Source organism: Mustela nigripes, chromosome 1 (assembly GCF_022355385.1).
Source record: "Mustela nigripes isolate SB6536 chromosome 1, MUSNIG.SB6536, whole genome shotgun sequence".
Lineage (NCBI taxonomy): Eukaryota > Metazoa > Chordata > Mammalia > Carnivora > Mustelidae > Mustela > Mustela nigripes.
Genome location: NC_081557.1, coordinates 69815543 through 69828152, shown reverse-complemented (window position 1 = coordinate 69828152; position 12610 = coordinate 69815543). Strand labels below are relative to the sequence as shown.

General features: G+C 44.2%; 2 protein-coding genes across 5 annotated transcripts in view; both read left to right on the top strand.

The window, feature by feature from the left end:
- Positions 1-675, top strand: part of CCDC82 (coiled-coil domain containing 82) — a 30567-nt gene extending 29892 nt beyond the window's left edge. For all 4 annotated transcript variants that reach the window (XM_059413234.1, XM_059413252.1, XM_059413262.1 and 1 more), the window contains one exon: positions 201-675. In XM_059413234.1, coding sequence (XP_059269217.1) covers positions 201-266 — 66 coding nt within the window. In that variant the 3' untranslated portion in view covers positions 267-675. The remainder of the gene's footprint in view (positions 1-200) is intronic.
- Positions 676-4476: 3801 nt separating this feature from the next.
- The window catches only part of MAML2 (mastermind like transcriptional coactivator 2), a 343174-nt gene continuing 335040 nt past the window's right edge, over positions 4477-12610 (top strand). The window contains exon 1 of the mRNA XM_059413207.1: positions 4477-6324. Within this exon, the coding sequence (XP_059269190.1) occupies positions 5812-6324 (513 nt within the window). The 5' untranslated portion in view covers positions 4477-5811. The remainder of the gene's footprint in view (positions 6325-12610) is intronic.

Here is a 12610-nt window from a genome sequence, read left to right as displayed (position 1 = left end):
TGTTCAGCTTTATTTCTTTCCAATACTTTATGAGTTAGAAATTCTTATTTGAAATTGTGTTCCTGTTAATAAGATTTTTTGTTCATGATTATCCTGAAATGAGAAGTGAACGTATTCCTGTTTGTGTCTATAGATTGAAAAGGCCTACCTTATTTTCTTTGCTTTGAGTAAAATAACTAGCTTTTTTATTATATACACAGAAATATGGTCAACTTCAAGAATATCTAAATTGGGCGGATTACTTTCAAGATGAGAAGTTTGACTGAATTGTAACACATTTCCTTCAGAGAAGATTTTATAAATTCCTGTAAATGTGAAGATCATGGGTCTTGTTTCTCTGTATCATGTGACATATTTGTATATTTTGTGTGTATTTTCATGGCAAATATCTTGTTTAAAACATATATTCATCTTAATTTCCATGAAATGGCACTCTACAGTCAAATAAAAGTTTTATCTGCTGTACATAAAAACATTAGCCTAATAATTTTTAAGAGTATTTTAAAGTTATAAAACAATGCCTTTATCAAGCAAATGAGCTGTTCATGTCCTGTCTTAATAGACAAATATTGTATTTTAAAAATGAATTCAGACTAACATCTATGTGTATTTATTATTGAATCCCTACCCAGATGTTTTTATTATCCTTTCACAGTATTAAATGATCTGCACTGATATATTCTTTACTGCTGTCATTATCTAAATCAGTGGGCCATGGAAGAAACGTAATGTTTCATTCAGTACAATCCCCTCATGTCAGAATCAAGACTGTAGTTTACCCACTCAAAAGAGGAGTACTTTTCTCCTTTTCTAAGGAGTCTTTCAACCCTCATATTCAGGAATAATTTCATGATACGTATTTTCATGCTTCATAATGTTCTTTCTATTTTTTATTCAATTTGTCTACATGTTAATGATTAAGATGTATTTTATTTATTTTTATCCTTAACCCTTCCCATATATGTATTTATGTTAGGATATGAAGACCTCAGACAAATTCAGCCAAAAATAGTTTAAAAGCATACTTTGGCATTTGCATTGCTTTGCACATCTACATTTTCTCATAATATAATAAAGTGAAATGGTTTCCTGGTGACCAAATGGACCCTGTCTATTCTGTATCTTTAATTCTTAAAGGTAATATCATAGTAGGATCTATTTTTCGGTGCAATTTTAGATACTTGTTTCTGACCCCAAGTGTTGACTGAACCTGGCTTCAGTTGTTATGTGGTTCATGCATGGAGTTCAGTCTATGTGCATACATAAAAAGCTACACTTCATTAAGTCCTTACATAGAGATTACTTAGTATTTGCTTCAATTTTCTGAAATTATCCCTATTCCTACTGTAAGCAAAACATGTGGAAAAAGTTCACAAAGTGCTGAGAATACTGATGCTGATGTTTCACATGAGGAGTACATACCTTTTTGAAAAGTGTAAAATAGAAATTTCAGTCACATATCTCTATTCTTATTTCTCTGGCATATGGAAATAATCCTTAACTAAAATGAAGCCATAGTTGAGAGCTGAAGATGAAGTGACAGTGCCCAAAAAGAAGCAAGGCAGAACTGAAGGAAAAGTAATAGTCAAGTTGGAAGGGTGAAGGATCATGAATGACTTGTAGAAAGGAAGGCCACGGAAAACGAAAGTGAATGATCTGTAAAGTATCTCTAATGTCCCCAGGAGCATCACTTCTCATATGCTCGCGACACTGCAGACAAGCCCGAGAATGCTGAAGAGTGAGATTGCCTTCCACCTGGAGAGTTTTTTAAATTAACTTATGTATTGTTTTAAATATCATGCATTTACTTTGTAAAAATTAAGGCACTAATGATTAGAGGGACTTAATGATGGCAGCTGAGCCAGTTCCTAGGTCAGGCATCTTGCTGGCATGAAACATTTTTCCCACTGGAACAGCATTCTGACTGTTGATCAGGAAATGTAAAAGTAGTTTTGCTGATGTCTGCAGTTACTGCAACCAAGCAAACTTCATAAGTGGGTGTTTGAAAACTACAAGAGGCTTTTTAGGTATACGGTAACACCAAAAGAATGGCAGAGAGACAAGCTGTTAGGAAACGGAAATGAGCCTGGACTGGGAGGCCAAAAGCAAGGAGTCCATAAGAAAATTGAAATGTTGAAAAAACTGAATTAACCTCAAACAGGTATTATGACATGCTGTATGATTTTATCAACATCATTGATTTGCTTTAACACCAAAAAATACTTTGTAAATTTAAAATCCTACATGTCTGTGAAGTGTTTAGATCTTGGCATTTATTACTGTGGTGTTAGGTGCTTTAGTGTTAAGTAGCCATGTTAGGAGAGATGATGAGTCAAAAATGGACAAGTAAAAGGAAAGCAATCCTTGAAAGAATTCATATGGCTACACAGAAACAAGGCTTAGAGAACAATACCATTAAAAGGAGGGGAGGGAAATGAGGAACAAAATAAATGTTTATTTTATTGGCAGTTGGATGTAATTGACCATGCTTTCTCACTTGTCTGCTCTCACCTTCAGATGGGTGGTTCTATTCACTACTCATTTCTTGGAGGCTTAGACTCTAGCAAGCTGATTAGAGTGTAATTGCAGCTTTGCAATATTGAGGTAGCAAGCCCAGTGGTTAAGAGAGCACAGGTTTGCCATCGGTGTTGAGGTAGAGCCCTGAGCTGTTATTTCCTAGTCACATGAACTGGAACGAGGAGTTTAATTTCTGGGAGCCTCAGTTTCCTCACTTCTAAGTGAGGTTAATAATACTTATCTTTCAAGACGGTGGATTAAGGGAGATCTATGTGAAGTGCTGTGCCTGAAACAGTGATTAAATAAACAGTAGCTGATGTGAATGGAAATGAGGATGTGCATAATGATTTCAGCTTGAATTTAATGGGCTGTAAAGGAAAAATGTATATAAAAGACACTCTAAAAAAAAGTGACACACACCGCTGAATATAGTATAAAAATCTATTAAACTGCTTGACATGTTTTTAAGGTATGTCCCTGTCTAGCATGGAAATCAAAATTTGTATCAGAAAGGAACAACGGTTTTGACTAAGGATTCTGAGTTACTAATGAAAATCAATGCTATGGCATCACTGTCCAGTAAACAGTGTTTTAAATTTAAATGTTGCATTTTCTCTTTTATCAAGTATGATTGCTGAATATAAAGTACCCATATAATGGAAGATAATGTCTAATGAGTACAACTTTTTAAAAAAAATCAAATGTAAAATGATCAAAACTCCTTCAATTTTTAATGACACCTCATGAGAGACTTCCCCATGAAATCTGCATACCTAACAAAAACAAATTCCTGCCTTTCCCCACGTAACTAGTGAGGAACTTAGCCTTGGAAAGGACAGAAGTTCCAATGAAAAGTAAAAAAAAAAAAAAAGAATAAGTTACATTCCATCAGAGTATACTTGTCCCCAACTCCAAACAAATATTCCAGAACTTGTGAAAATAAAATGGACTAAAGGAGACCAGCCTATTGGGAACTAAATTGTAAATAAATCCAGTCTTAACCATGTTTCCATTGACTTTACCCATTCATTTCTTTCCATAGGTCAATTTGGAGAAGGGCCGTGTCACTGAGGTGGGAGTATTCGTTTAAATTAATGAAGTCCCATTGCTCGAGACCTCAAATCCAAGTGACTTCGGAGTTAGGACACACTGCATGGTTATGGTCCTGACGATCCCAATTTTGTGCTCACCTAAACTTCTTGAAACTCCACGGCTACATACTGAGTTTTCTCCATGCATATATAAACCAGATAGCCGTGGATCTTGCAGTGACTTGTCATAAGTCATCTCGTATTTTCAAAGAAAAACCTTCATTTTCTTTTCTAGAACTGGGACCCGTGATTTCATCGTCATAAAATCTCTTATTTACCCCTGCTGAATTGCTTGTAATCACCGAAGCTGACTTACCCAAAGACGCACAGAACAGGCAGGCAGGTAGACAAGACACTGGCCTCCCCTTTCCGGGTGGGCTAGCGATGTGATTTCCACTGCACCCCGCCGCCCCCCGGCCCCCAACACGCACATCCTCGCCCGCCTTCCTTATTATACTAATGAGCATTTCCTCCGTGCTCACCCAGCTCTCGCTGGGGTGCTCAGTGGTGTCCTTTACAACCTATTGAAAAATGAAAATGATACCCTCAGGGGGGGCGTCAGGTAGGTCTGAAAGGGAAAATACATTCCCTGGCCGGGAATTTCTTCAACATTTAGAGCTGGTGAAGTACATGGGTAGGGGTTGGGGAATTTCCCCAGCCTTCCCCACTCGGCCAAGTCAGGCTCCGGGAGCCCCGGCGAGACGCGCCGCGCGCAGGCTGTGGGATTTACGCCTTCGGCCACTGGGAGGCCCTCTGCGTTCCCCTTTCTCGGGCGCCCGGCTGCAATTACTCACTCGTGCAGTGACACCAGCCTTCCACCAGGGAGCCGCCGCTCGGCTCTCCCGCCCGCCCCCTCCCCCCGCCCCCATCTGCAGCTTGCTGGCTCTCTCTTTCTCCCTCTCTGTCTCACTCTCTCTCTTTCTCTCCCTCTCCTATCGGAGCACAATGAAAGCCTGTGTATCGCCGTGACTCCGGGCAGTGGAGCCAGTGTCAGCAAAGCGGCTAACAACAGACGGGAAAGAGAAAGGAAAATACAAGCTACTTATTTTTTTTTTCTTTCCATCTATAAAGCGGAGCAATACAGGAGATAGAACCACATTGCTTATTGCGAGTCCAGACCCTCAGATCCACTGGCCGGGGATGGAATGTACAAAAGTGGACAGAAAAGTGGCTGGACATGACTCGGTGCAATTTGCTGGAAGTTTGTAAGTTTGACCATCGTTTGTAAATTACTCTCGGAAGAGTTTGTCTCTCTTGATACTGTATTAGAATAGAGCCGCCGGGGGTGAGGAAGCGTAAGCGGGAAAGAAAAAAAAAAAAATGTGTTGAAGGATCTCTCTCAGTGGCTAGCGACTTCAGACTGCTTTCATTTAAGGCTAGGAAACCTTAGAGGGAATGAGGATTTTTACCGGTGATTGGATTAGCTGAAGAAAAGAGCATGGTCCAAAAGTCCAGTTACTGACATTGTTAACAATTGAAAAGCTATCTCCCTCTTTTGGGAGAAGACAACATCCTACAGTACCCCAAAGAGGAGAAAACACCGGAGCCAAGGGAAAGGGAGGAAAAATTAAAAGCCAACAGACAGCCTCTCTTGATTTTTTGTACATTCTGAACATTGCCTTTGAAAATTTCCTGAAACAGCACTTTTTTTCCTAACCCGAAGAAAAGTAAAGGCTGCAGGTTACATAGACGTGGTAGAGATGTGTTTCTCTGCAGAAACATCCCCATAAAAAATTTTTCTGAAACAACTAGGTGAGGGGGAGTCCAACCTCTATTAATACTCCTCTCAATTCCCTTTGCTGTCTGTTTCTGTCTCTGGCTTGACAATCCCTGAATTCTTGCTCTAACCCCCAGATCGTGTGTTTACAAAGTACCTAGGGGCTCTTGTCAGGCTGGTGGGGGGAAAAAAAAAAACCACCAACTCTGTCCAAGTTCTCAAGAGCTGTCAAATGCAATTAGAGTAAGTTGATAAGGGTTTGTTTCCAACTAATCCTCTGCGACTGGTTCTGCTCTGTCTCCTCACCCTCTTTTTACTAACTCCCCTCCCCCACACCTTCTCCACGGCTCCCCCCAACCTCTGAAGACCTCTATTCATGTGGCCCTGAACACTGAGCTCACATTGTCAAAAACAGACTTGCCTGCAATAGCCAGCAGTAGCCTCCTTCCACCTCACCATCCCAGAGGCAGCGTTGTGTCCAGTAAGATGGGGGACACAGCGCCCCCACAGGCCCCCACAGGAGGGCTAGGGGGGGCCCCTGGGGCGGGGCTCCTTGGAGGGGGCTCAGTCACCCCAAGAGTGCACAGTGCTATCGTGGAGCGCCTCCGGGCTCGGATCGCCGTCTGCCGCCAGCACCACCTGAGCTGTGAAGGACGCTATGAGCGTGGTCGGGCTGAGAGCTCAGACCGGGAAAGAGAGAGCACCTTGCAGCTCCTGAGCCTGGTACAGCATGGCCAGGGGGCAAGGAAGGCTGGCAAGCACGCCAAGGCCACTGCCACTGCGGCCACCACGGCAGCCCCTCCACCGCCCCCTGCTGCCCCTCCTGCAGCCTCTCAAGCAGCGGCGACAGCAGCCCCACCGCCCCCACCAGACTATCACCATCACCACCAGCAGCACCTGCTCAACAGTAGCAATAATGGTGGCGGTGGTGGGATCGACGGTGAGCAGCAGTCACAAGCTTCAACCCCTGGGGACCAGAGGAACTCAGCCCTGATTGCGGTAAGGCACCTGGTTTTCTCATGATTCTCGCTGTGGTCCGCTGGCCTTTTGTGAGGGTAGAGCTTGCCTTGGCCTGAGGGGGAGCGGACAGCAAGGAAAAGGGCCAAGGTGCTACCTGGCTACCTCCCAGGCCATCGGGTAGGCAGTCTGTGCAGCTTTACACTCTTACTCATCAAGTTCTCTGGTGCTCATTCATGGCTATTCCTACACTAGTAGGCTGTCTCTTAGGAAGTAGAAAGCCCGAGCTTCCCAGAGGCCCCCTGGAGTCAAGAGTGGCTACAGGCTTGCAAGATCTGAGTGAACCGCTGAGGAAGGCCCTGTCCTCACAGATCTTCTCTTCTGGCTAGCCAGCTCTGATTAGGCCCAACAAGCCGTGCTTCAGCCTGAGTTCCTCTGTCAGTCCAGCTGACCTTCCTCAAAGCCTTTTCCTGCATTTCCCATTTCCCCTTTGAAGTGGCCCCTTCTTGGGTTAAGAGACCATAAGTGGCGATCTCTAACAGAGAAGTTCCATGAGTGTCCCCTCAATCGAAAGAGAAATGTGGGGGAAACATCCCTAAGATGGGTGAGGGAATGTTTCTGAGAGGCTTACTCCCTGATTTCCCAGGGATACCCCCACTGCCCCCTCCCACTGAGCTTCTTTTCCCGGGCACCACAGGCAGGTCATGCCAGCTGACAGCGTTCAGGACAGTGGGCAGGCACGGAAGGGGCCGTTTACGCACTATCATCCTAGGAAGTACCTTGTCTTCAGCCACTCCTGGTGACAGGACATCAAACCTGAAAGTTCTGACTGAAGTTTCTGGTTGGCAGTTCTTCCTCAGAGGCACAGACACACCCCATCCCAGAGGGAGTATCCCTTGAATCATTGGTTCTCGGTGCCAGTCCTGGTCAGGTGACCGCCTGCCGTGCACCGGCTTCCCCTGGATTTGCCAGGCCAGTGGCCTCTGGGTAGAAGGTGGAACCCCTGCCCCACAGCCCTGCAGGCCACCTCCATTTCTGAGGTCTGTGGGGCCCTTGATCTTCTGTCTGCTCGCAGCACCGCTCCGGCTTGCCTAAGCCAGCCCTAATGAAAGTCAGCAACAGGAAATAGCCATGTGAGACTAAAAGTACTGCAAAAGCCCGAAGGAGAGGAGGACAGTGCGTCCAACTCCTTTTCCAAAGGAGCTTGAAAAGGAGCTCTGGAGAGTGGACCCCCTCTCCCCGCCCCAGCCAGGCCTATAGGATGCTTCTTTGTGGCTCCCCCTTTTATCTAGCCAGGGCGTGTAGTGAAGTTTCTAGAAGTTCTGGGAAAGCTAGGTTAGTGGTCATCTGCCCCACCACACACACATTTTGCTTGGGTTGCCTAGAACTGCAACTTCCTGGCATGAGCTCCAGAGGAAAAATAACTGGTAACAGTTGAACTACCCAGTGTTTGCTGTCTCATCCTTGAATGCAGTTGACCTGTGGGGTCCTATTAGAGCTTCAAGGACTAGTTTCCCTTCCCTACCACCTGTTCCATCCCACCACTCCTTGGAATTCCCTAGGAGAGCAGTGGGAGTTTTTTTTTTTTTTTTTTTGTGAAAGGGAGCTGCTGAGGTGAATGGCAGAGGGGGTGGGGGGTGGGGAAATCACTCAAAGGGAGAGAAGAATGAGGTTTGTATGTATGTGTGTGTGTCACTGGCATCTGCAGCCAGAAGCATCTAAATGCCTTGATTGTCCTTAGTAAATTTATAATCTGTCTGCAAGTCTCCCAATAATACTGCTTTGTGCACTTCGCAGTCTCCTGGTAAGTGTTTCTGGGGATGACCCAGGGGACGAGGCGCTCAGCCTTTTTCAGTGGAGAAGACCGATATCTGTCTGGGGTGCCAAAACTGGAGGTGGCCCTCGTATCTCGGCCAGGAAGGTGGCATGTCTGCTTATGGCCATTTTTGATTTTTTTCTTTTCTCCACGGTGGAAGTAGAATGAGGCTGGCTCTTTTGTGGCGGGGGTGGGGGGGGGGGGGGGGGGTTTGGGGGGGGGGAGGGAGCGGGGGGGCGGGGGGGGCGGACTTTGGGATGCAGAATGAAACCAGCCAACCTCAATGGTTGTTGTAACTTTACGATAGCACTCTCCATGCTGGTAGGAAGTGAGAGGAGGGGGTCCTGCCTTTCCGGACTGAAGGCTTACTGCTGCAGAAGCCAGAGGTGGCTGTTGTACCACTCCTGTTCTGAGAGAGAATCTGATTCTTTCCTTCTAACCACCAGTGACCTCCTGAAACATCGCCTTGGAGGAGGCCCCTCTCCGAGCTCGGTGATGATGAGAGGTGCCCTGTGAGTTAAGACTAAAAAGAACAGTTTCTTTCTGATGCTTGCTTTTCATTGAAAACGTGTGGTTTTGCAAAGATTGATCCACCACCCCCTTTTTGGTTATTGGAAATTCCCTTCTCCATTTTAGCTTCTAAATTTGGAGCTTTGTTACTCAGCATGGTACTCAGAGATGGTGATGCAAGTACTGTATGAACCCGATAACATTGTGTTTGAAGGGAGGCCTGGGCACTGGGAACTGATTCATCCCCGCACATTAGATCGGCAGGTCCCACCTCACATGGGCTCCTCTTATTTTCAGAGACACTATTAATTTGAAGGGGGATTTTGCGCGGAATGAGTGGCAGAGTTCTTTCTTAATTTTACCTCTGTATGCATGACCAGATTTACTTCTGTCTGGGTGTATTGAAGAGTTAATCCATATGCCATAAGTGGCCATAAAGGTCCTTTCGTGGGGAGAGAGAGAAAATATTGGTCATCTAAAACCAAATATGCACTGAATCCTCAGATGGAATCTCTGTATGCTGCGTATTTGCCAGTACAATGCCTAGTATGGAGTCAGTAATACTGGAACGTGGATGGCAGGGGAACTTCTGGTCTGTGGGATTGCATCGACTTGAGGGCTATTGTGCTGCAAGAAATATATAAAGTCTGAGTTTTTTCAATAGCCCAAGTTTCCCGAACAATGCAATAACCTCCAAGCCAATGCTAATGCTCTCCACATTGACAGCCTAATTCTACAGCCCTTACTCAGCCAATTTCTTCGTTTAGCTCAAGTGCAAGTTCAGGGGAAGCCCCATTGCTACAGAGACTGCAGGAACAGGGCCTTTCAGAGGGCCTGGATTATAGGGCTTTGAGCAGATCTGCATTTCTAACCACTTGGAGCAGGCTTTAGGCACTGAATCATTTTCTGGTGAAGTACGTTTAAATCTTTGAATGAACTGTGAGACTGATTAATTGCTGGTCCAATACAGTAAGGTTTAGAGCTTCTGCGGTTCGTTATTAATCTTTCCCTATTGCCTGAGACAAGCTCTTTTTTTCCGTTGCATAGATTGTGTTGCTAGGATGGATAGATAAGTGGTTCCAAGTCATCTTTGGCTTTAGAGATTATCTTTTCTCTAACGTAGTGTGGAGGAAAGAAAGCAGATCAGACAGGGAGTCTGCCTCCCCGATTCTGCTTGATCACTAACCAGATGGGTGACCTAGGACAAGTTACTTAGCAGTCATCTGTAAAACAGAGAGAACAATATTGCTGTCCTAGTGTGTTGAGAGAAGCAAATGAATGTGTGTTTCTGAACAGGCGTTGGGAAAAAATAAAGCACTATAGAAATGCAAAGCATTATTACTAGTATTGCTAATAATAAACTACTAAGCAACTAATCATAATACCGGTTTTTCCAGGGATTAAAAGGATACTTAAGCTTTCAGTTGTCTGTTTTAAATGGTGAAATAGCTTTTATTGTAAATAGAGGGATTGGTATTTCAAATTTAGCGCTGCCAAGATAAGACTGAGTTATCAGTGTGCTTAAGTGTTCCTGAAGGTGCCAGGAAATCTTAGTTAAAACGTGCTGTGTTGTGAAAGTGGTTGGGGTCCTTGCGCGCATGTCTTTTACGGGCCCTGCCGGGACCAGAGCAGCTTGGGAAAGGTGTGTCCACCGGAGCGTCTAAGGAATATTAGAAAAGTCGTTTGCACAAATGGCATGGGAAAGTTAAATATTTTGTCAACAATAGTCTAAAATGTTAATTGTTAGCTTAAGAAAGTCAGACAAGTTAAATCATTGCCAGAGTTCCCTGGTTATTTTTAACTGATAATAATCAAGTTTCCAATTGACAGTTCACAGTCTGAGAGGTGTAAGTGGGGGGGTTTGAGAACAGAAACAGTTCATTGGCCAGATCTGGGTGTCTCCAGCTGTCTCCATGATAAATATCCTCCCCAGGACAGTGATAGGAGTGTTTACATTATTTATATATGCAGCCATCATTTCCTTAAGAACTGACCTATTTTTGTTCTGTTTTCCAGAACAAAGTAATAAAGGGAGAGTTCTTATCTCTCCAGGATTTTCCTACTACTTCTTTCAAGTAAATATAATTATAAGATCTCACAAAGGCAAAAGAGTTCAAGTGGAGAGAGAAGTTGGTACAATCCTTTATCAAAAATGGACAGAAAGCTTGCTTTGACAGCGAGGGCTATTATGTCAAGCAAGACGCCTTGCTTGTTTGGGTCAGTGTTTGTTTACAGAAGACATGTGTGTTCCTTGAAATAATGTCCTTGTTAGGTGATGTTTTTCAAACTTTAGAGTTCTAAACCTTCTAGTTTAATATTGTGTGGCTTCCCTCTGCCTGTAAACCTTTTGTAAGTTACCAAGACAAACATGGGTTTTCAGATGTTCTAAGACGTAATAATTAAATATGACTAAAAGAGTGGCTATGATTAGCTGTTCTTGTTTTTAATTGTTGTTGTGTGTGTTTGTTTTTAGTGCTGCTATTTAGTCTCAAAAAGCATGGCTGGAAATTTTAAAGAATCATCCGTTCTGCCGTGCATGGCAACGAAGCTATCCCAAGTGGATTCTGCTACTTCCTTGTTCTTTAATTCAGGCCCTTATATATGTTCATAGGCTGGATCATGTTTAATGTAAACAATTCCAAATTCTTTCTTCTGCATTTTCATGCTAATTTCCCCTCACACTCTAATCAGGCTCTGTGGGGGAATAGGGAGAAATATGTGTAAAGACATAGTCCCTGCTTGTTTACCAGTCCACTGGGCAAATCAAGACCATGTTGGTAAAGGAACGGTACAAGAACGAAGTTGGTGGAATGGACCAAAACTGATGTCAAAAATCAGAAGGAAAAAGGACTTAGTACTCATTGAGTCGTAGAATGTACCAGGCACTTTTATATTTTATATAATGCCTTAAAACAAACAAACAAAAAAAAAACACACTGGCGAGTAAGCAACACGTGCCCCACTTCACGAATAAGGAAACCGAGTCTTAGAGCAATAGTAAATGGGAGAATTTAGTGCACAGATTCTATATTTTGACCTGTATCCAGATCTACTTCACACCTACTAGCTGGATGAGCTTGTGGAAATGACTTTATTCTTCTTGGCTATCGGTATCTTCATCTGGAAAAACAAAGCTGGTGCTCTTTACCAGAACATTCCGCACAGTGCCGGACATACAGGAGGTTCTCAAAATGGGAGGACTGCTAGGGGTTGGTAGGAGAGAGCTTCACACCTGGCCCGGGGAGAGCCTTTGTGCGGGTCAGCAGCAGGGCCTGGGGGGAGGAAGCGTGGGACGGGGTCACTGAGGGCGGATGGGTATCCAGGTCAGGTGTGGGACAGAGTGCAGCCTGGCTGACGGCGTTGGGTGTGAGTAGTGAGAGGGACAGGTGAGCTTGATTGCATTGCTGGTGGGGCTGAACCTCTGGCAAGAGTACGTCAGTAGCCCAGGAAAATGGTAGAGCAAGGAAGGCTCTGAGAAGTCAGCATCAGTGAAGCAATAATAATCCTTCACACACTTGAAGACAAGTATTACACTTCCCCTCCGGCAGCCTCTTCTCAGAGCACATTGCCTAAGTGTTCTGTATTACCTATCTTCAGGTCCCTAGAGCTGCTTAATGCCTTGCTATTTACACACTTCCCTTCTTCCCGGTGAGTTATATACAGCATGACATGGCCTTTGGCATCGAAAGGAGACGGTTTTAAAACACGCTCGCTAGACACAGAAGAGAAACTAAAAGAAGCTGAACCAAAGACATGCACCTTTCTTCCCAGGCTCCCCAGGCCTTCCAGGGCAAGTAAGAATTGCCCTGGGGGAAAAGCGTCTTCTCTTGACGTGTAAACTTCCCTTCCCAAAGAATGTGTTTGCCTGTTTATGAACTTGGCAAAACTCATTTCATTAAAATTTAAAAAAAAATTGGGAGCAGAAACTTGGATGAGGGGCTGTGATTCCAGATGCTGTTTGAGATTCGCTCGCTTGCTTTTTAATGCAGATGTGTTCCATAG